Consider the following 24,206-nt stretch of genomic DNA (forward strand, 5'->3'; position numbering starts at 1 on the left):
ATACTACCAGTAGTAGTGACACGGCAACCAGTTTTTGTTTAAGCTTTTATAAGTTTCTCTTTTAACTGTCTTTTTTTGGCTACAATCTTATCGTGCCCTTTTTAAGCCCAAAGGGGGCAGGCACTTTTTCCTTTACGCATTTCTATAATCAGATATTACTTTGATCTTCTACATGGATGTCATTATAATTGTCTACAAAATTAATGGAAACTAAATAAAGTCCACAAGATGGACGGATACAAATGCCGTCCACAAGATGGACGGATCATTCTACGGGGATGATAACCTCTTACAGGGATGATCATTCAAGTCCACAAGATGGACGGATATAAATGCAATCCACAAGATGGACGGATCGCCCTACAAGGACGATCGCACTCAGTCCACAAAATTGACGGACACAAAATGTCCACAAGATGGACGGATCATCATGCGGGGTTGATATCACCCTACAAGGACGATCACTATCAGTCCATAAAATGGACAGATACAAAATAAAGTCCACAAGATGGACGGATCATCCTACAAGGATAGTAGCCAAAGTCCACAAGATGGACGGACCATCCTACAGGGATGATATCATCCTACAGGGATGATTACTCAAGTCCACAAGGTGGACGGATACAATCGAAAGTCCACAAGACGGACGGATCGTCCTACAAGGACGATCACTGTAAGTCCTTAAATGGACGGACATAAAATAAATCCACAAGGCCGACGGGCCATCCTACAGGGTGACGACAACTTACAGGGATGATAACTCAAGTCCACAAGGTGGACGGAAATAATAGAAGAACGTGCCCGCGAAGTGGACGGACCACAGACTACGTTAAAATTTTTTACAAGTCCATTAAATAGGCGGTACATTTAAAAGTGATACACAACGCCACAAAGTGGACAGATCCTCATAATAAACCTCTAAAAATAGACGGAGAAGGAAAATCCTCATGGATGTAAATGCTCAATCAACACAAAATGATAAGTCTGCAATATGGACGGAGTATCACGGATAAACAAAATATTCTCATAAAAATCCTTCCTCAAGAAGGAGGACGGACCTTTAAACAAAGTACCAAACAATGATAGAAAGCATATATGAACATTAAGCCAAAAGCCCAAAAAGCAAGTGTTTAATACAATTAAAGAGGACGGATTGTTCTGAAATGTAAATTAAAAATAAAAAAAAGGACGGATTGTTCTCAAAATAAATTATATAGACATTAATCTTTCTTTTGTTCAGCGACTTGGACATCCTTCGATGGGACGGACTCTCCGTCTCCTTGAACAGCGTCTTCGCCAAAGAGGTCCTCCGTATTTTCGGAGGCGACGGGGAGGGCAGAAGTCTGGGCTTGGTCCTCAAGTTTGACCATTGACAAATCCAGCTCTGGATAGGCCTTCTTAACCTGACGGAGAGAATCATCGAAGCCCTGAAGGAAAGAATCTGACAGCTCGCCCAAGCAGGACTCTGAGCTGCGGTACTCCTCGACGGCTACCTCTTTCACATGACAGATCTCTTCCTTGAGTTCTTTAATCTCCGCCTCCTTCTTCTCAATGACCGTCAACGCAGCAACCGTCTTCTCCTCCAGCTCTTTCCTTGCCTTCTCAGAAAGCTCCAGCTTCTTCTCTATCTTGGACCTCCATTTATGGAGTTGTCCGAGCTCTTCCTCCGTCTGCTCCGCCTTCGCGCGCACCCGGTCTAAGGTACTCTCATGGTTGAGACACCGGTCCAGTAATCCCTTCATCATGACCAAGGACTGCGAACAGAAAAGAGCCCGTCACATAATGTAAATAACAACGAAAAAGAAAAACAAACTTATTTGACGAACATAACCAACCTGAGCAACGGCAAAGAGGCCCGTCTCCCCCATGGCCTCCGTCGAGTGGTTTCCAAGATCTTCATAGTCTTCCGCCGTGATGATGGACGACAGCTTCTCCAACGCATACTTGGAGTCATCGCGGAGAAGGGAAGGAGGTCTCTCTTGCTTACCGTCTGGGGCCGTCATCAATCCTTTACCCGTCCCCTGCCTAGCTGGGGTGACGGTCTTGTTACCCTCAGCCATGAAACCAACCACAGGTTCAAGAGAGACCTTTGGTTGCTTAAATGGACGGTCGGATTTTAATGTCGGTTTCCTCTTAGGGGCTGAAGCCGACACCTTAGGTACCACCTCGCCGGATTCCCTCTTCTTGACGGCTTGGGATTTGATCAAAGCTCTCATTTTTGCGTCTTCCATCTCAGCAAATTATGACGGATGAAATTAAAACTAAGTGAATTCAGTTAAATGGCAAAGTAAAGTTGACGGGCTTACGTCTGTGAACTCGCTCGTCGTATCTAATCGCCTCTTGGGTGGGCTCAGGACCGTCGCAGTACCAATGTATGGTCCTCGGGTTCACTAACTTAGCCCAAGTCCTTTCCTCCGGCGTAGTTTTTCTGCAAATCTTTTCAAGGAAACTAAATTCCTCAAGGCTGACTTGTGGGCGCCGTCGACCTGCAGAGAAAGACGATCAAGATATACACATAAAGATGGACGGATACGAAAAGCATTACAAAATTAAGACGGATGCATACACGATTGATTTATCACTGCCCAGGTTGTGTCGACGGGCATGTACTCCGTCTCCCCTAGACGGCTCATCCATCTGTCACCCTCCAGGAAGAAGTAGCGACTCTTCCAGTCTCTATTTGAGTCTGGGGTCTCAAAGATCACCTTCAACAAGGGGCTCCGACTAGCAAAACTGTACATCCCCCTTGATCCAGAAATCTCGTCTGGACGGTAACAGTGAAGAAATTCACGGACCGTCAGTTTCCTTTCCCCATCCGACATTGTACCGTAAAGAATCTCCATGGCTATGAAGACCCTCCAGGCGTTAGGGGATATCTGGTGACGGACAACCCCAGATAGTGCAAAAGTTCCCTATGAAGTGTAGAAAGCGGGAATCGAAGTCCAGCCTTCAACGCCTGCTCGTACACTCCGACACCGTCTACCCCTTCATAGTAACACTTCTCCGACACATATGGTAGACGGATGGAAACGTAGTCCGGGATTTGGAAGTTGGTTCTGAAAGTGCTGAAATGTTTCTCCCTGATGACGGATGTAAACCTATGCACCGTCCATTCTGGCAACATGATGAACTGCCTTAGTCCATCAGCACCCACAACGGACTCCAGTGCTTGATCCCCGTCGTCATCAGAACCCTCTACTTCAACTATCTCCACATCCTCATTTGTTGAGGATGAAGAGAGGCAGACGGACTCCTATCTTCGCCGGGGCTCTCTTGGTCTTTATGACCGGACGGGTATACATCCTCGTATTCTGTCCCATCACGAACCACCGACTGGTTACTTGACGCACTAGACATTTCCTACAATTGACGATGAAACCTAAGACCGACGGGTTTGAAAGTATTGACGGGTATGGAAAGCCTAACAACAATGCATGGACGGAAATGTAACTTGACTATAGTATTAGAAGTACTTACCACACTTAGCAGAGGAGAGGTGACGGTTGGTGTAATCAGTAGATGCTCGTCCTTGATGGGTTGTTCTGACAAGGTTGACGGCTTCGCTCTGACAAACGATTTCTGATTGAAAATTGAAGAAATGAGAGAGTGAGGCGCCTTATATATATAGGAGATGCACGGAAGACGAAGCGACGCTTCGATCCTATACAATGGCCATTCAGAGAGTGACACGTGGCATGCTTAATAAATGTTGACAACCTGTCAGTACGCACCAAAAGATTTGTACCCATCATGTAACCGTCAACTTGATGAATCTTCCTCTGACGGGTTGATCCATCTAGAACCGTCAACCTATCTTGCATATATCCGTCGACCAGTTGTGACTAAACTAGAAATCTTCTTTTGTCCCGCGGATTTCACTCCGTCATAAAATACCCGTCATACCCATGCGTTAGAATCGTCACCCCATTGATCCTTTGACCTAAAAGGTGACGGACCATTGGGGTGAAGGGGGCAACTGAAGATGGTAAAATATAGAGCCTGATGGGCTTACCTTAATGGGCCTGACGGATCGGAACTGCTGGGCCTGTATAAAGATGATCCCCTGTACTTTGAAGGCCCATTACTGACAAACGTAGTAAGGGCCCATGATCCGAAGTCCATATCGCCTAGAAAAGCCCTAAGATCCAAAAATGGAAATCCCTGCTCACCACGCTCAGAGGAATTTGTATTAGAGTCCCACATGGAAAAGATTTGGAAACCAAGAAGAAAAGTCAACCCTTTGTCACTATAAAAGGCCTACCACCCTCAGAAATCGAGGTACGCTTTAATTGACCCTCTCTAACGCTCTAAGTAAAACAGAAGAATTCTAACTTGACCGTCGGAGAGCTTTTGGCCGGCACCACACCGGTGCTCTCTGAAGGACTTCTTTCGATTGCTTCTGTCGTGCAGGTTCGCTTCGAGTCGCAAGTACGGTATGACCCATTGGTGACAATTTTCGACGTCATCACCCAGCAAATTAAGCAATATATTATGGTGATACTTGTAACTTGCTAGTAACTACTACTATACAATTTATCTGTGAAGAAAAGATCAAAGATGGTACCCAAATTCTTTGAGAGTTCCAGCTTGCTTGTTGAAAACCGCACTAAAAATGGTTTCTTTACTTGTATCGTATACGAGAACAATCCGATATTCTACCCCATGTTTCAGGTGTCTGAGAGTGAAATGGTTTAGTTATTAGGACACCATTTCATTTTATATATATGAAAAAAATATATGACCACATCTTTTGTGCTACAATTTTACTATAATTCTTGCATATGCTATATTTTAGCATCAAAGTACAATAATAGCCCATTACCCAGTCTTGCAATTGGAAAAAGATTTGCAATTGTGTTATGGTACCATCCTAAATTTATGATGATACTAATACTATAGCTCACTTGCAAAATTAAAATAATGTTTTTTATTCATTCACCTCAAAAGCATCTTCCTCTTTCTTTTTCTCCCCGACTCGCCACAAAATTAAAATACTGTTTTTTATTGTTTTGGGTTATATATTTTATTGTATAGATATATTATTTTATTGTGTTGTATAGGAATATAGAAGTTGGGATGTTGAGTTTGTTAGAAAATTGTATAATATAATAGATAAAGTAACTTTTAAGATTGTAAAATGAGATATTTTGTAGAAACCGGATGCTAATGCTCATATGGCAAGCTATGAGCAGTGAAAATAAATAATGAGTGCATGTAAAAGTTACAAGTAGCTAATCATAATTAATCATAATTTACTGCATCAATTAGTTGTAGAATAAATGTGTAGTTCTAAAACTACTTTTTATATATATATACTCCTTATTATTATTTATTAAAAAAAAAAGAACCCAAAAAAAAAAATGAAAGAGACATATTTGATATTCCAACTATTTCCAAGTGTTCTTTTTTTTTCTTTTTTTTGAAGGAAATATTGCAATTTTATTCCAAGCAACTGTATAATAACAGATTAACAGTATTAGTTTTCACTTCAGTGACTAATTAATGGGTTAATGGTCATTTGTGTGATTCTTAACTTTCGATTTTTATATATTATTAAGAGAAGTATACATAATAGTATAATACATAGTTGCGGAACGACAAAGGAAAAAAAAATATATATATATATATATATATATATTAATCCAATGGAGTTGGCCAAGTGGTTGGGCACTTAGTCTCAAAGTGGTTGTCTTGAGTTTGATTAGGAGCTCCATAGTTCAAGTCCAGGCACCAGCACTTTGAAAAAACTCCTTAGACAAATTTGGATTTGGATTTTTGTGAAATTTTGGGTCTGTTTGGAATTCGCTTATTTTGTTGAAATTAAAAACTTTTTGCTGAAAGCATTATAGATAAAAGTAAAAGTTAGTTGAAATAGTACAGTAGGACCTATGAATAGTACCAAAAAGTGCAGTAAGACCTATGAATAGTAGAAAAAATAAGTTAAATAATAAAATAAGCTGGGTTTTTAATTTTTGCCAAACACACACTTGGTATGGTGCTTTTTCTTCTTTTCTTTTGGTATGGCGCATTAAATTTGATGGTTTAGTGATGGGGAAATTTAACTGCTGGTTATTATTAAGTTTGAATGATTTTGTTATTTTAAGAATTAGTTTTGATAAATTTAAAAAAAAATTAATACAATTTAAGTATATAATATTAATTGTAATAATTTATTGAAAAAAAATGTTTAAACAATTGATAAAAACCCAAATTTTGACAAGTCATAAAACTTGCATGCGCAACCTACCAGCTCATTGGTTTTTATTCATGTGATGAGTTGGGTTGGGAATTTCTCAATCTAACAAGGTCAGATTAGGTTTAAAAAACCATATAATTATCTAACACAATCCATGCACACCCTTATTGTTAACAGGTTGACATCTCCTAGTGTTTCTAAAAGAGATTTTTTTTTTTTTTTTTTTTTTTAATCTATCAATTTGGATCATTTCAATCCATTTGGTCCACTTTGGATTAATTGACCCTTAAATTGGTTCTTTTTGTAGTTTGTCTTTTCAGTTTTGGGTTCAAATTTTCTTTTTCTTTTTTTTCTTTTTTTTTTAATTTTTGGGTTGAAAAGTAGGAAATTTTATTCTATTTGAGCCAAACTTTTTAATTTTTGACTAAACAATACAAAAAAAAATAGGCATTAGAATATTGGCCTAAAAAACAATAAATATCATTAATATTCAAAAGATTATCTTAAAAATTCAGTTTTCAATAATATAGGTATTATACATATATTTGAAAAAAAAAATGTTAGAATTCTAAACTTATATAATAATTTAAACTTAATATAACATGTTACATGTGTTCCAAGAAATGAAGGTGTGTGTATATATATATATATATATATTAATATTCTTGGATATGTTCAAATTAATCAACCAATTGTGGTATATTTTTTTATTAAAAAAAAAATCCTTTTAATAACATCTTCTTCATTATATTAAACAATATTATAATTATGCAATTTAAATATTTTTATTAAATTAAGTTTATATATATATATCTCACTATGTATTTCTATTGAATGCAAAATACATTATATGTTCCATTACATAAAACTTATAGAAAATAGAAAATACTTTTAAATAACACCTGCACTATTTAATCTAAAAAAAAATTATTATAATCTTATAAAATAATAATATTACATTTTTCTAAGCATCTCGTGAGTAATAAGATGGGAACAAAAGTCATGGTCAATTGATAAAATAAGGAAGAATATGAGTTACCATGTGTGCTTCTAATGGTTGTACATTTCTCTTGAATTTTTGCATCAATGGCTGGTACCCATTGGAAAGCTCAGATGCAATGGAACCTTCCAATAGTGAGATGGTAAGGAAACATGATTTTGTGAAATCGTTTGGTAGAGTTGTTGAACAACTTCTTTTCAGTTTTTAAACAATATTACACGTATTTTTACACATTTTTTCATGCACATGTGTTTCAAAAAAATGCAAACAACATTACTCAAACTTCTCTACCAAATAGGCCCAAAAATTTGAGATTATAAAGGCCCGTAGGGTATGATTACTTTAAAAATTAGGGAAGTACTGCCTTGTTGAGTTTTGGGTACTCTCTTCCTATTTTAATTTTATATTGTAGGGGAATTGAACCCGCTGGAAGGGGATTTATCATTTACATGTGTAGATGGATAGAGATAGAGGACAACACACATTTCTGCGCCTAGGCTAATCTTAGTTTTAGGCTTTCTTTTAGCCCATTGTGAGATGAGATCCTTGGTTACTATTGTTTAAGGGCTAAAATGGCCATGTATCATTATTTGACAAAATATGAATAGATCTACCATTATTTGCGAAATAATTAAAAATTTACCACTTTTTTAAAATTCAAACCTATAAAACTCGAATTTACCGTGTAACTCGAGTTCTATGGAAAATGGGCACTATTTTTTTATGTAGCTCGAGTTTCAAGAAATTGAGTTCCATAAAAAATAGCACAACAAACTTAAAAACTATTTTTTCAGAGCATTCACATCAGGTGTGCCAAATGCCAAATATTTGGCATTTGGCACACCAAACATCAAAAATAGACCCTCATGAGGTGTGCCAAATGCCAAAAAATTTGACACACCGCTATAGTACCGTCTCAAATATGAAACGATACGGACATCAATGCTATAATTTTTTTTCTTATTTTATTCACTTTTCTCTCTCCGTTGCTCTTATTTCTTTCTCACTTTCATTTAATTTATCTCACTCTCTTCCTTTCTCCGTCTGCAACAGCCATCACCACCACACTCTACAACTTTCATACAGAGACCGAGATCCAACCTAATTCATACCGATGAGGTCAAGATCGGGCGAAAACTTTGGTTTGCTCTCACTAATCCGTAGATCTCTCTCTCTCTCTCTCTCTCTCTCTCTCTCTCTCTCTCTCTCTCTCTCTCTCTCCACACCTCGCCGATCTCTCTCTTTCTCTCTCTCTCTTTTGGTGGTTGTGGCAGTATTTCTAATGGTGGTTGGTTGTTTTGATAGTTGATGGTTGGCTGATTTTGGTTTAAGGTGGTGGGTTGATCGGGTTGTGGGTGTGAGATTTGTGGCTATGGATGGGTCTCACCAGTGCCGCTGCTGATATTGGTTGTGCCGGTTGTGTTTTTTTTTTTTTTTTAAGCCAGCATTGGTGGATATGGGTTTGTGCCGGTGGTGGCTGTTAGTGTTGTTGCAGTAGTTGTTGTTGGTGGCTATTGTTGCGGCAGTTATGCCGTTGTTGGTGGTGGTGTTGTTGGTGATAATGATTTTGATGATAATGTCGGTGGTGGTGGTTGGAGGGGTTAATATATTATTTTAATATGTTGTAAATATTATTTTAATGTATAGAATTAAAAGATAAAACATCTGATAAATGATATATTGTAAAATGATGTGCTAAAATGATAAAGTAAGTTTTTGATGTGTCAAAATGACATTTTTTATAAGAGAGTTGATGAGAATGCTCTCAAAAAGCTCCAGTATCAAAAAGATGATAAATTGATAAATATTTCACAAACATGGATATATTATTAAATAGTGATATATGACCTTTGACCCTTGCTTATGTTGGATTTGTCCTAGTGGATAAGGGTTCCTTGCTAGGTAGTGGACACTACTGACAGTTTCTGTAAAATCTGCCTCAAGCAGTATCAATAGCTTTCTTTATTATTGATTCCATCACCACGAACTCACTTTCCTCTCTAATTACAACAGGTAGTTTCTCAAAAAAAATTACAACAGGTAAATAGCCGCAGCTCAAGCCATTGATCAAAATGACATCCTTTTTCTATATACTGCTTGCCACAATTTCTACGTAAAAGAGCAATCAGAAGAATAATGCTTTCTATATTTAATCATGCTTCTCCAAAAAAAAAAACACATAAGAAATCTCCTGTGCAATCCCATTAAGCAAATCTATTACTTGTCAATAGCTTGCTTTTAATAGCCAATAAAACATAAAAGCATGCTTTGAGACAGCTTTAGGAAACCAAACAATATTCTACCAATGAACATCAGGTAGTTTTGCCAAATGGATTGGTTTCTGCAGTTGTATATTTTCCCATCTTAGATGGCAGCAAACGAAACATAATCTCCGTAAGAAAAAAAGGCCTTGTATACTTACAAACAAGGCTTCCATTTTAACAAAATAGGCCTCTCGATAGTTACAAGATACAGAACAAGAAGCTCATCGGTTATATATCTCCTCCTTACACAACACAAATAAAATCACCATTACCTCTGCATGCAACAATGCCTCAAAACCGGTTTCCCAGCCACTTGCAATTGTATGAAAGCACTTAAAAGATTAAAAAATTAGTCTTGTAGACAGCATCTTTACGAAGAAACATAACCATATTCATTGGCAGCGATGCTGGTGTCCGTAATTGTGGTGTCACTGCTACTGCTGGTACTCTTTTCATCATTGTGTATTAATTGAGGACTTGCTTGGATTGAAATGGAGAGATTTGTGTTTGGGATTGCACAAGCTGCTTTGTTGGGCATATTTGTAGAACAATATGGTGGAGCTCTATGACTTGCAGCAGTGGAAACAGGGGGAACAGATATTGTTTGGGAGGCTGCCACACGCTTTTTGGCACCTCTGTGCATGTGCTGCTCACAATACTTCTGATCAGGAACCACATCCCTGCTGCACCGCCACTTCTTTCCATCTGTTCTTCTACACCTCCCTGGTTCAAGTTCATTCCCATTTCGGTCTCCAAAGCATGAACCACTGCAACCTTGAACTGAAAAAAGTAGATGAAAAGAAGGTAAATCTCATTTCACAATTCCGAAAGAAAGCAATGTACTAAAATATGATCACTCAAAATTTTCAACAAGGCACAATGAGATTAAACATACACCCACTTAAAGCAGTAAATTATATAACATTTTTCTATGACAAAGCATCAGCATCTCGGTCCTATTCTAACTTTGGTATCACACAATATTTATCAAAATCAAGTGACCAAGTTCCAACAAAACCAGACACATAAACCTCACTTATAAACCATTTCATCAAAATTGATTTGATCTTAACTTACAACTCAAATTGCTAATAGCAGTAGATGAAAGAAATTTTCAGAAATAAATGCATCATAGTTTTATTACCAATGAATCAAAAGAAAAGAGGATTTCTATAAGAGTGTGCCAACAGCATAAACATATCAACCATATCAAGACTAAATCCTAGTTTACCTAACAATCTTTATGAGAAAGCATTAGTATAAAGAAATGGAATAAATATATATATATATCCTGAAGACAAACAAAAGAGACACATACTGAAAAGATAAAACAATCTACATAAGAAAATCAATAGCCTTCAAAGGATTAAGGGGGCCAATGGAGAAGTCCATCTATTTATACCAGCAAACAATAACGAGAAAGCAGTCTCTTTGTGAGGGAAAAGAAAAGGAGAAATCCCTGTTACAAAAATGTCATCATTTATAACAGTTTTCAGATGACAAAAGGGTTTCAACATTACTAATATTACCTTGAAGAACACTCTTCGGTGAGAAGTCCAATCCTGTTGACATGCCAATATTTATGTTGTTAACCCTTTTTCTGCTGCTTTTCATGGTGGCATTGTAACAGGAATAGTTGCCACTCATATCTTTCCTGTCAGTATTGTGGTCAATTTTGTTGTTGGAATTAGCAGTGAGAGTGGGTGCAGTAGCAGGGGTAGTTGTGATGCTTGCGGTAACAGTGGCAGGTATGGTAGTCGCAGAGATCGGGGTTCTGGTGGTAACAGCATCACAAATTTCATTTTTCTTGCTTCCAATATTGCTACTGGGGGAGTTGGTGTTAGTGGTGGTGGAGGTACTATGGCTGTTGGCACTGTTAGTACAAGATGGAGTCATGAGTTGAAGACCTACAGCAGGTGAATTAGCATGCTTGGTTTTCAACTCTGCTAATTTGTCCGTCAACTTGTTGGATGGTGTTGACTCTGAAGGAGACGCAATTTTAAAAGCTTCCACAGGCTTTCTTGAACGCTGACGGCCTCTGTGCATGTGCCGCTCACAGTATTTCTGATCTGGAACCACATTTTTACCACACCTCCATTTCTTCCCATCAGTTCTTCGACACCTTCCTGGTTCAGGATCCATCATGGTCCTATAGTCAAATCCCTTGGGGCTAAAATAACCTATAACTGAACGGGATCAACAAAAAGAAACAAAACCCAGATCACAACCTTCAACTGAAATTTTAATAGGTAATTGCAATATTTGATTAATGAAAACCAATCCCAAAATTCCTGTCTCATAAACATAAACCAATTTCAACTGACTAAACATGACTCCATTTCAAAAATCAATATTTCTCAGCAAAGTTCTCAGAAAACAAAAGGCAATCATTTGATTTGACATTAGCCTAATCCAAAATTCCAAATTTAGCCATGATGACTAACACCATTTCAGATAAACAAAACCAATACAAAATTTTAAAAAATATATTTCCCAAACCAAGATAAAATTAATTTGATTAGGCTGATCCAATCTCAAATTTCAAGCCTAATAAACACATACATCTTATAAAACAAATGTAAGTCTTGCAAACTTAATCCTATATCAAGTCTTGAAAAATCCATAAAAACAAAATAGCTGATCTATCTGATTAACATAATCCTATATCAAGTCTTGCAAACTTAAACCCACCCCAAATACACGCACACCACACATATACAATCAATAATCCCAATAAAGTTTCACTTACAAATCTACTGGAACAAAATAAAGGTAACCAATTAAGAAACCCATCAAATTTCTAATCAAATAAAGTCAAGATCACCTCACAATTGAAAACCCACCTCAATTCCAATTCAAAGAATTCTAAAAGATGAAAAAGACAGCAACTTTCTTAATAACAAAAAAAAAAAAAAAAAAAAAGGTTAAAAGAGGACCCTATTGAAAGCAAGAAAAGTTGAAAGACTAAAGAGACTCACAGCTAGGATATCGGTCATAAATAGCGGGACCAAAACAGCTAGCCACGCTCTGCCAAACGGGAATGACGAGGTGAAGAGGAACAGGGAGAGCAGCTGCCAAGTGCTTGTAGATGAGAGCCTGTTGTTGAAGCTCATGCAGCTGAGTTGGTGTCAATAACACAGGCTTTTCGTGTCTTTGTGTATCTTCACAAGAGCAGCTACTACTACTACCAATAGCAATAGTCACGGGGTTTTTTGCTTCATCACAAGAGCTACTACAACTAGCACCAATCCCAAGACCAAGCTTGATCCACGGTTGTTGTGCTTCTTCTTGTGCAATTTCCTTTACATCTTCAACCTTCACCGTCGATGCCTTTCCAAACAACTTCTGGGGTCCACCTCCACCACCTAAATAAAAACAAAAAAAGCAGAAATCTTTATTGACCCAAAAAACCAAATAAGCAAAAAAAAGAGTTAAAAGAGGCATAGAAAGAAAGAGAGAGAGAGAGAACCAGACTTTGATGAGGTAGTAGAGCCTCCATTTTCACATGAGCTTCAAGTTTTTAAGAGACAGAACAAACTAAAGACCCAAAATTGGAATTTGAGGGAAAGTGAAGAAAGATAAAGATAGAGATGGAGAGACAATGTGATGAGAGTAAATTTCTAACGCCAAAAGCAAAACCTGAAACAACTGCGAACGTGACAGGACAGCAAGTATCAGCACACACCACTACAGGTGCAGTGCAGGTCCTTGACATATTAATTAAAAAGCGTATTTCAAAACCCCAAAAAAAAAAAAAAAAAAATCAAAACCCCAAAAAGCAAAACCGAAAAAAAAGCCTCTTGCACTCACAACAAATGGTTGTGTGAATGTAAATGTGGTGTGTGAGAGAGAAAGTGAGATTAAAGTGTTGTCAGTGTGTCAGATTTCTGACAATTTCTCAGCCTTCTTTTTTATTTTTCTCTGAAGCTCTCTTCAGTGCCAAAAAAATATATATAAATAAAAAAATTAAAAAATGTATAGTACATTGTATTGACAGTATTGGGAATAAATTCAAGCGGGGATGATGTATATGTGTAGTTTCAGCGTACTGGGAAACGCGTGAGAGACACGGAGATATTTGCTGAGCGGGTACGAGGGAGGTTTGTGACTTTGTGTTGAACTGGGTACACGCGCCTTGTCAGGGTCGTTGTCTGTCTGGCAATAACGTTACGGGAGAGGGAGACACGTCATTGGGTTTTCCGTTACGTGGGTCAGGAAGGAAGGAACGGAAGTGGATTGGTGGGGCCCATGTGTGGTTGCTCTCAGTGACAGGTGGGCCTTTGCAGTGGCTGTGGAGTGTCCTCCTCTTCCTCTTCTCGTCCTTTGTTTGTTTGTTTCTTTTCAGATTATTATTATTATTATTTTTTTTATTGGGTTGGGTTAGGTAGGATCATCAATATGGGCTGGACTTGTTGTTTGCCTTGCATTGTCAAATCCAACGAAACCTTATAAGACAAAATTTATGAATTCCAATTAACTTACTGGTAAAATTTTTGATAGTTGTATAAGAAATTTGGAATTTAATTCTTACCTACATAAAAAATTAATTGATGTCTTAGTTTGATAATAAAAAACTATCATCAAAAACGAACGCTATAAGTTGAAACTCTTTCTCAAAAAAAAAAAAAAAAAAAGTAAGACAAAATTTACACATATTATGGATACGTTTATATATATATATATATATATATATATATGATGATCATTTGATTGGATTATATATTTGTTTGATATACATAGGTGATAAGTTGACAATATTAATGTGAGTGTTAAGAAAGTAACACAAGATGACTAGATAGAGAATATAGGTTGGTAAGTGGATTTAAATACACTTGAATTTATTGATTAGATGATGTTTTTTAATACAGTTTTCAAAAAATTATTTTCTATTTTTACTAAATATGATTATGAAAATAGTTGAGGGATGTTTTTTGGATTTAGAAAATGTTTTTAATGGCATAATTATAAATAAATTGAAAACAATAGATCCCACTCATTTGTCTAAACTTTTTCTATCTCTTAAATTTAAAATTTTATCTTTATCACAAAAATTCTCACACTTTAGTTTTGAAATTTATCAATATAAAAAAATAATAATAACTGTGGGGCCCAATAATTTGTGGCCCTGGCCCATTTTTGCATTGGGGCCCAAGGCTCGAGCCGAGGAAGAGTATAGTCGAGGATAGGTAATAAAAGTCCAAATAGTCTTGAGACACAGCCGAGGATGATTCTGTCCTCGGCATATTCGAGGTCCCCCTAGAAGGAAGGGCAAAAAAGATATAGAAACAGTTCGGGAAAAAATCTAAAATATCTCTATCAATAAAGAAGGAGACGCTGGATAGTATAACAACCAAAGACAAAGGGAAAGCTGTCATTACTACCATTCAATACTCTGCACCTGACAGAGCTATACTCTTCAACTTTTACAACCATCCCTAACCACTCTGAGTATGGGCTGATGGAACAAATATCAGTCCTGGAAAGTCGAACCCACACGTGGACGTTGGATAAGGGATACAGGCTAGTATAAAGGGAAAAGTAAGCAATCCAGAGAAAGGGGCTGGGAAAAATGGCCAAAAACCAGAGCCTCCCAGCCCGCCTCCAGGAGAAAGACTCCTAGGGCGAACACGATTTAATTATGAACACCACGAAAAACCACCGTCCGGTGACCAAGGCCTAGCTTTTCAAACCCACGCTATATAAATGATATTGTTTGGGTATTTTTACGTGCGAACCCAACATTATTATGGGTCGTTACAAATTGTGTCCTTACAATTGGCCCCGTCTGTGGGGAAGGCTTGTGTCTTGGCACAGGTGGTGGGTTGAGATAATCACTCACATCATTTCCAACAGCCGGGTGTAGTGTTTTAGCGTAGAGTCCCACTAAGGGCTACGTTTCTTCACTAAGGGCTGCGCTTCGTAGCGTCAGCAGCGCGGATGGTTCTAGGGGCTTGGCCGAGGAGCTAATCCCCCTAAACCAAGGTCCCACGCCATAGCTGAGGGGTTAATTCCCCCAACTACTTAGAAATCAAGTTTTGGACAGAACCAAGGTATTGCATGGTCCTCGGACTCAAACCTATGAGAAAACCAACTACTTATCAAAATCAAGTTTTGGACACAACCAAGGTATTGCATGGTCCTCGGACTCAAACCTATGGGGAAACTAACTACTTATCAAAATCAAGTTTTGGACAGAACCAAGGTATTGCATGGTCCTCGGACTCAAACCTATGGAGAAGTCAGCTACTTAAGAAGAATTCTAAGTCGCTCAGTTCTCGGACCAAATACCAGAAAAGGTTAAGGCTATGAAAGTTATTTGGAAGATGGCGAAACGCCTTATTTCTCAGCGACCGGCAAGGGATGTTCATTTTTTGGGTTATATATCCTCGGATGATTACTTCCTACACGGCATCGAGCATTCAGCCATTATCTCGTTCAAATTTAGGGTACACAACCCATTTTCAAGTCGGTCTTGTTATACGCGATACCTCCAATAAGTTCATAATAACATCTTTTTTCTTGGTAAAGAATTTCGACCCTAAGTATTGTTTTCTTGTTCGGTGTTATTATGCCAGACAGCTCTAGTAAGCTCATCATAATATCTTTTTCTTTTCTTCTTAGTAAGGATTTCTGCCCTAAATATCGTTTGTTCAAATTGGCATTACTATGCCAGATAGTTTCATTAACTAGGATTTCAGCCCTAAGCATCGTTCATAGTATAAAAATAAAAAAGAAGTCACAGGGTAGCACGTCTATTCATGGCGTAACCATTTCAAAAAGAAGAGATAGAATATGCGAAGTAAAGCAATGATGACTTTTATTAATATAAAGAGGCATTACAGCGTACAATGAAGGGTTTAAACAAGACTATATAAAAAACGAATTACAAAAGCAATAAAAAACAAAACAAACAAACAACCAGAAATCTTTTTAAGCTCTGCTCCCAAGTCTTTCCAAATTCTGCCCTAGTGGCACCCATATTGAGAAGAGGACCTTCTTTGGTAGAAGAGGAGAAGAAGAGGAAGAAGGAAAAGCACTAGGATGGATTTGGTGATGGGAAAGAAGAAGAAATGGAGGCAAAAGGAGGCACCAGTGAAGGAAGAGAGGAAGAAGTAGAGATACTTTGTCCCCGCGTCAGTCCTGACTCCTAACACGCTGGTGCCATGTTAGCTATGCTCATAAGAGAGCGGCTGGTACTAATAATGGGTGACCCCAGCTCAGTCGCGCCAAAAGTTTGACGCGACAAGCCCCTGCTTCGGATTTTGGCTGAAGGGAGGATGAGAGGTATCTTGAGTCTCTGTCATCCCTGTCCTGACCGAGCCATCTTAAGCTTTGGAGGAACAGAACGCTTCTGAAAAGGATATGATCTTTTCATCCCCACTTCTACTTCAAATGTATCACACTATAAACTGTGACTATACTGTTAGGAAGACTTAGAACACAGCTTGAGGGTTGAGGCTTTAGGAAGGTTAAAGAGTCTTTACGTAAAGGGAATACCCTCTCGTTTGGCTTCTTATATGGAAGGTGAATTCAGTAGCATTTAATCTGTGCATATATCCAAGAAGGTCTGCAAGTAAGGTAGCGTCTGTTCAACTCCCCAATGTCATCTGTAACTGTCAGAATTGATTGGCCTCGTAAAGGCAATTTATTAAAGACGCGCCTCGTTCACTGAAACGAAGGGAGCGCACCGTGTGTAAATCTAGAAGAATGTCTCATAGCCTGGCACATTTCCTAAGCAGATGAAGAGACGCCAACATTAATGAAGGACAGAGCTGAACGAACCGTAATAAAAGCTTGGCATCACCAAAACCCCCCTCTCCGACCAAGAGGTCGGACAGCAGGATTTTGAGGGGCAATTGTGGGGCCCAATAATTTGTGGCCCTGGCCTATTTTTGCATTGGGGCCCAAGGCTCGAGCCGAGGAAGAGTATAGCCAAGGATAGGTAATAAAAGTCCAAATAGTCTTGAGACATAGCCGATGATGATTCTATCCTCGGCATATTCGAGGTCCCCCTGAAAGGAAGGGCAAAAAAGATATAGGAACAGTTCGGGAAAAAATCTAAAATATCTCTGTCAATAAAAAAGGAGACGCTGGATAGTATAACAACCAAGGACAAAGGGAAAGCTGCCCTTACTGCCATTCAATACTCTGCACCTGACAGAGCCATACTCTTCAGCTTTTACAACCACCCCCAACCACTCTGGGTATGGGCTGATAGGACAAGTATCAGTCCTGAAAAGTCGAACCCACACTTGGATGTTGGATAAGGGATACAGGCTAGTATAAAAGGAAAAGTAAGCAATCCAGAGAAAGGGGCTGGGAAAAATGGCCAAAAACCAGAGCCTCCCAGCCCGCCTCCAGGAGAAAGACTCCTAGGGCAAACACGATTTAATTATGTATGAACACCACGAAAAACCACCGTTCGGTGACCAAGGCCTAGCCTTTCAAACCCACGCTCTATAAATAATATTGTTTGGGCTTTTTTACGTGCGAACCCAACATTATTATGAGTCGTTACAAATTGTATCCTTACAATAACAATACATGAGCTCTCTTTTTTTAGGATTTAGTTTTGATTCTTTTGGAGCTCATTATCAAAAAAAAAAAAAAAATTACATGTAATCTACACGTTACTTTTTGTTAAATAATTAACTTTTTCTCAAAAGTAGAAAATAGTCTCCCAAAAACATCTTTTTTTTTCACCATTTTGAATATGTTCTTGAAAATTAGAGCTGAACACATATAATGTAAAAATTATTATGTGAAAAATAGTTTTTCACATTGTTATGAAAACAAAAACAAAAGTTTCCCTACCAAACAAGTCCTAAAATAATAAAATATTTTTTAAAAGTGATTCAATATTGAATTCATTTTCTAAGGTTGGATTACAAAGTTATAAAGTATTTTGAGATAGTCTGGCCCAATATTTGCATAAGTTCAAAAACAAGAATAAGGCCCACCATAAAAACTTGCTATTTTGTTTATGAAATATTGGGCTGGAATTGGAAGTGGAAGTCCCATTATCTTTATTTGCATACAGAGCATGCCAGCTCGCCTGATAACGGGCTACAAGGTCCAAAATAAAAAGTCATAAAAATCATAAGGCCCTGACTTAATGTATTAAAAGTTAAAAACTTTATTCAGCCCAAATAAAATGTATTAATACTTCAAACTTCGAAGTTCAAATCAATGGGCAACTGTTTTAATATCCAATGTCAAAAAAAAAAAAAATTAATGGGCTACTGCTAGGCTGCTAGCTCATAGAGTCATAGAGTCATAGTCTCTTACCACATGACAACAAAATAGAAGTTACTTCAGGTTCCATATCAGGACACCTAGGGCCCGTTTGGTTATAGAGTTCAAAAATTATTGTTTAAAAAGATGTGAAAATTGTAGTTTAAAAAGTGTTATTGAAATATATGTTTTTAGTGTTTATAAAACAAAAAAATGTGTTTGGTATTATGGTTTAAATAACATGTTTCAGTGTTCAAAAACATAAAATATGTGTTTGGTATGTGTGTGTTAGATGGTAAAAAAAAGCTGAATAAAGTACAAAATAAATATTTTTTAAATCAGCAAAGTGCAAAAAAAATATAAAATATTGTTTAAAAGCTGACCGGTACTGTTCACTGTGGGTGAAAAAGCTGACCAGTACTGTTCACCTTAATTACGAAAATGCCACTCAGCAATGTTTTTTGTTGTTCAAAATCACTCCCAAGCTGATTTCAAAAACTATTGTTTGAAACATATGTTTTGAGCAATATTTTTTAAACAATACTTTTTGAAATCAATGACCAAACATATTTTTTTTTGTTTTTGAACAATATTGTTTAGTGTTTAAACACTAAACAATATGTTTTGAAATCAATAACCAAACACCCTCCTAATGATTTTTTAGGATTTCTCGAAATGTTGGAAGATCCAAACGTTTTTATCCTTCTTTTATTTCTATATTACATCATGCACTACTTTATTCTATCTTTTTTTTCTTTTGTTCTTTATCTTGCATTTCTCTTTTGCTATAAATGAAATGCAATCTTCTTTATAAAGAACAACAGTGTCGAAGCTTTGGCAGCTGTCCGAGCAATCCTCTTTTCCCAGGAACTTGGTCTCTCTTCCTTTATTCTTGAGGGTGACTCTGAATTGATTATCATCGCTTTGTAGAGGGAGAGACAAATGTTTGGCTTCCTTTGGTCATCTTCCTGGCTCAGTGAAACCCACTATAGATGACTTTAATAGTATTTGTTTTTCTCATACATGTAGACTAGGCAATTCTATGGGTTCTAACTCACAACCTTACTAAACATGCAGGACATGTTAGAAATTTATTGGTATAATTGAAGTATGTTCTTTTTATTAGGGCCGGCCCTAAGCTTAGGCCAATTAGGTCATTGCCTAGGGCCCCTTACTAGAGAAGGCCCCAAATTTGGGGGCAATTTTTTTTATTTATTATTTATTTTATATATATATTTATATTTTTTGAAGATATTAAAACATTTTAGTTTACATTTTTTTTTTTGGGGCTATTAAGAAGGCTTAAAGAATTAAGTAATATTAGAAATAGAGATAAGACAAATTTAAATAAACAGGTCTTCCAAATAGATGTATTACTTCAAATAGGAAAATGTTAAAAATACTATAAATTTTACTACATAACTTTTATTTATTTAATTATTTTTATACAAGATAAAAATTTTACTTTAGCCTAATCTAAGTGTATATGTGTATGAAACTCTCTTCAAGAAACTTAAATTTCGGCCATTGCCCCCCACACCCCACAAGAACTTATACTTGTGAAGTAATCACTGCACCAAGAGTGCGTGGTGATCTCCATAACTTTTATAATTTGATGTGACAATGAATATAATAAGTAGATTTCAACAAACTATTGAATGCATTTTTGAAAGAATATTTGTGGTGATATATCTTTGTAATTCTCATGTTGTAAATTTTAAAATATTTCTAATATTTTTGTAAGCCTCATGTCATTGATTACATTCATTACAACACCAGTTTGTAGTAAAATTTATTATAACTTTAGCATTTTCTCAAAAAAAAAATCATATTAAAAAGTAAATAGAATAGATTTAAAAAAAAAAATTATTCTATAAAATGCTAGTTAAATATTATTTAAGTGATAACATAAAGGCCCTATTTAAAGATTTTGCCTTAGGCCTCCGAAACGCTTTTCATGATGTTCTTTTGGTCGACTATGGCTAGTTTTTTAGTTTTTTTTTTTTTTTTTTTTTTTAAATAAAGTTCCTAGTGATTCTTCTAAAAAAAATCTACTAAATAAGTTTTCTTTTATAATATAGTATGAGCGAGTATCTTGTGAGTTATCTTTCAATATTGTTATTGGTTCTTAAGGTCTCTTATGAGGCATCCAATCTAATTGAAACAAAATTTATTGGCAGACTCTAATTCTAAACCTAAACGGAAAAGAAATAAATCAATTATTTATTGTCAAGAGCCTTTTGATACAATAAATCAATTCTTTCTTGTAGAGATCCAACAGGCAACAGGGTGAGCTTGTGTTCAACCTTCCAATTCTCTCTCTAGACATGAACTTGATTTCATCTAACAAAAAGAAATAAGTTCTTTTTAATTAATTGATAACATAGTTAATAATTTTTTTTTTTGGGTTAAACAATTTGAATATATAAAAACTAAGCAACAACCAGTCTATTACAAAAGAATTCAACTTTATCAAAAGTTAGCAAATTATCCACCATTGGCGGTGGTTCATATAAAATAAGGAAGTCAGTAAGCTGAACCGCTCCCATTTTAGCAAGCTTATCAACACATCTATTAGTTTCTCTAAATATGTGAGACATTGTAGTTAATAGTTAAAACTTATAAAAGAGATTGAAGGGAAAAACAAAACAATGTAGAAATTGCTTTTAATTTGTAACATTTCAGGTTTTTTTTTTTTTTTTTTTTTTTTTTTTCATTTTAAACCCAAAACTCATTTTTCATGCGGAATATTGAGTTCTCACTATTGTTAATAGAGGCAAACAAGCATGTGGACCATCTATCATATTCAGATGTTAATGGGGCACAACATCGTCACATGACATCCAATACAAATAATTAAAATTATTCTAATTTTAATAATTTTAACCTGCATGAGATGTTACGTTGTTGCCGACAATATATAGTTTGCGTAACAACCATCAAGGCATCAAACCCCCTCCGTAATGCTTTTATCGAGTGGCGTAAATACTAAATACTAAATAGGATTTTAATATAAAATTTCAGAATTGTTCGTTTAAATTTATTTCTTTCTTGTCTTTCCACTATCTCCTTCCCCATACTCTATGCCTCTTGTCTATATTATCTCAAAAATATGAATATATATATATATATATATATATTTCAAACACAGTTCAATTTTTAACTCATTACTAAATTAAATTATATATTAAAGCTCAGTTTATTTTCTTATCAAACAAACTTGAATTAATTCACAAGCTACTTGATATACTTATATTTTTTTTCTATATATAGAAAGCACAATGACTAAATTTTTTTTACCATTTCGCAACTTTATGCTAATAATTAATAACTAAATGAAATTGTGGGGCCCAATAATTTATGGGCCCGGCCCGCTTGCTCATGGAGAGTCCACAGGCTCAAGCCGAAGAGGGCCATGGCCCAAGCTCAAAATAAGAAGCACAAAATGGCCCGGAGATACAGCCGAAGACAGCTTAGTCCTCGGCAGACCCAAAGTCTCATTGATGAAAGTGGTATACGAGCAAACTTTAAAGATCAGAAAATATCTCAGGGAAGTTGTCCTTAATACCCTTCACTGATAAGACTCTACACCTAACAGAACCTGATTCTTAGGCTTTACTAATCATCCCTAACAATTCCGGGATTAGACTGACGGGACAAATAGCAGTCCTAAAAAAGTTGACCCTACACGTGGACGAGGGACAGCGAACGTAGGCTAGTATAAAAGAGAAGATAAACTAATCAGAAAGGGAGCCCCATCTCACTTCTTGGAAAAAGCTCCAGGGATGAGAATGCCCGGACAGTATATGTACACCACCACGAAAAACCCACCGCCGGGTAACCGAAGAAAGACATTAGTGCTCCTCGGACACGATCCGAGGAGTCCAATCCCTCAAGTTACAAAGCTGTAGGGCTTGGATATCCAGGCTGAAACCTTTTCTTATCTGAGTTTCCCTAAAGTCCGGTTTGGACCAACGCCCTGTGACCAAACGCTAGCCTTTCAAGCCCACTCTCTACAAATCTTATTGAGAGGGATCCTTCACGTGCGAGCCCAATGTCATTGTTGGGCCGTTCGAGAATCGTGTCCTTACAATTGGCGCTGTCTGTGGGAAGGCTTGCGCGTTGGCACGGGTGGCGCATGAGTCAACTCTCTAGCAAGCAGAGATTCGCGAGTTTTTCCCATCTCCGGTGACCTGCAGTTGTCGCTTCGATATAAACTGGTGCCAGGGCTTACATCCTGTAGTGCCAACGGCACGAGCAGCTCTAGGGGCTTCCGACCTCAAGTCAGCTCTCCCAGTCATGGCCAAGGGGCTGACCTGCGAAAAAAGCAAATAAGTACCCAAAAAGTTTTGGACAGAACCAAGGCCTTGCATGGTCCTCGGACTCAAGCCTATGGGGAAACCAAGTACACAAAAGAAAAACCATGAGTTTTGGACAGAACCAAGGTCTTGCATGGTCCTCGGACTCAAGCCTATGGGGAAACCAAGTACACAAAAGAAAAACCATGAGTTTTGGACAGAACCAAGGCCTTGCATGGTCCTCGGACTCAAGCCTATGGGGAAACCAAGTACACAAAAGAAAAACCATGAGTTTTGGACAGAACCAAGGCCTTGCATGGTCCTCGAACTCAAGCCTATGGGGAAACCAAGTACACAAAAGAAAAACCATAAGTTTTGGACAGAACCAAGGCCTTGCATGGTCCTCGGACTCAAGCCTATGGGGAAACCAAGTACACAAAAGCACAATCGGAGTTCCCTACTTCCCGGTCGACTGCTCGGATGGATTATTTAGAGATTATCAGTCTTGGATGGTATTCACGCGCTTATCACAGAACATTCAACTGTTACCCCGGTTAGTTTCCTAAGTTTGATTTACTATGAATTATCGATATAATGCCTGGTAGTATTGGTAAATTAGAGTTAGTTAGATTATGTTTCAAGGTATCTTGCTCTAAATATTCTTGAAGAAACACACACATGGAGCACACCCATTCACAAAGTAGTGTTGCCAAAAGATCAGTACTCAAAAACATGTAAATAAATTTCTATTTTTACTAAAATAAAGAAATAGTACAGCGTACAATGAAAAGCTGGAATCAGCTTATGTCAGAGCTCACTACACAATTGAGTAGGAAGATACAAGAAAAAATATATAAAATAAAGCCGAGAAGCAGTACAGACGAGAGGTTGGCTACTAAAGCTAACCACATAATCAAAAGGAAAGATACAAGAAAATAAAACAAAGCCGAGGAGGTGGCACAGAAGAGAGGTTGGCTACTGCTTCAAGACCTCGTTCTTCCTCAGTGCTTTTACATGCCCATAACTCAGGCAGCAAAAGAACCCAGCCTGGGGCCCGCAACCTCGAAGAAAAAATGCAGAGAGAACCCAACTTGAGCCTGACACCGCTGAAGGAAAGGTGCAAGGAGCTGGAAGTTGAGGGGCTTTCTCTAAATATTTGCCTACCACAAGGCAGAGGCGCTGATGGCGAAGAATTTTTCTTCTGACACACCAAA

At 37.3% G+C, this 24,206-nt stretch overlaps 1 protein-coding gene across 1 annotated transcript; it reads right to left on the reverse strand.

The window, feature by feature from the left end:
* Window positions 1-9,385: 9,385 nt before the first annotated feature.
* On the reverse strand, window positions 9,386-13,423 carry LOC126697076 (growth-regulating factor 9). Its single transcript, XM_050393908.1, has 4 exons — window positions 12,935-13,423; window positions 12,439-12,825; window positions 10,990-11,646; window positions 9,386-10,240 (listed from the first exon to the last, which is right to left on the reverse strand). The coding sequence occupies exons 1-4, from the start codon at window positions 12,957-12,959 to the stop codon at window positions 9,831-9,833; spliced, it is 1,479 nt and encodes a 492-aa protein (XP_050249865.1). The 5' UTR covers window positions 12,960-13,423; the 3' UTR covers window positions 9,386-9,830.
* Between the last annotated feature and the right edge of the window lie 10,783 nt (window positions 13,424-24,206).

This window comes from Quercus robur, chromosome 8 (genome assembly GCF_932294415.1).
Source record: "Quercus robur chromosome 8, dhQueRobu3.1, whole genome shotgun sequence".
NCBI classification, from domain to species: Eukaryota; Viridiplantae; Streptophyta; class Magnoliopsida; order Fagales; family Fagaceae; genus Quercus; species Quercus robur.

Coding starts and splice junctions, on each gene's coding strand:
- LOC126697076 (XM_050393908.1), bottom strand. CDS start 12,959: ATGGAGGCTCTACTACCTCATCAAA. Junction 12,826..12,934: donor GGCTCTACTACCTCATCAAA/GTCTGGTTCTCT, acceptor GTTTTTATTTAG/GTGGTGGAGGTGGACCCCAG. Junction 10,241..10,989: donor ACCGAAGAGTGTTCTTCAAG/GTAATATTAGTA, acceptor TACTTTTTTCAG/TTCAAGGTTGCAGTGGTTCA.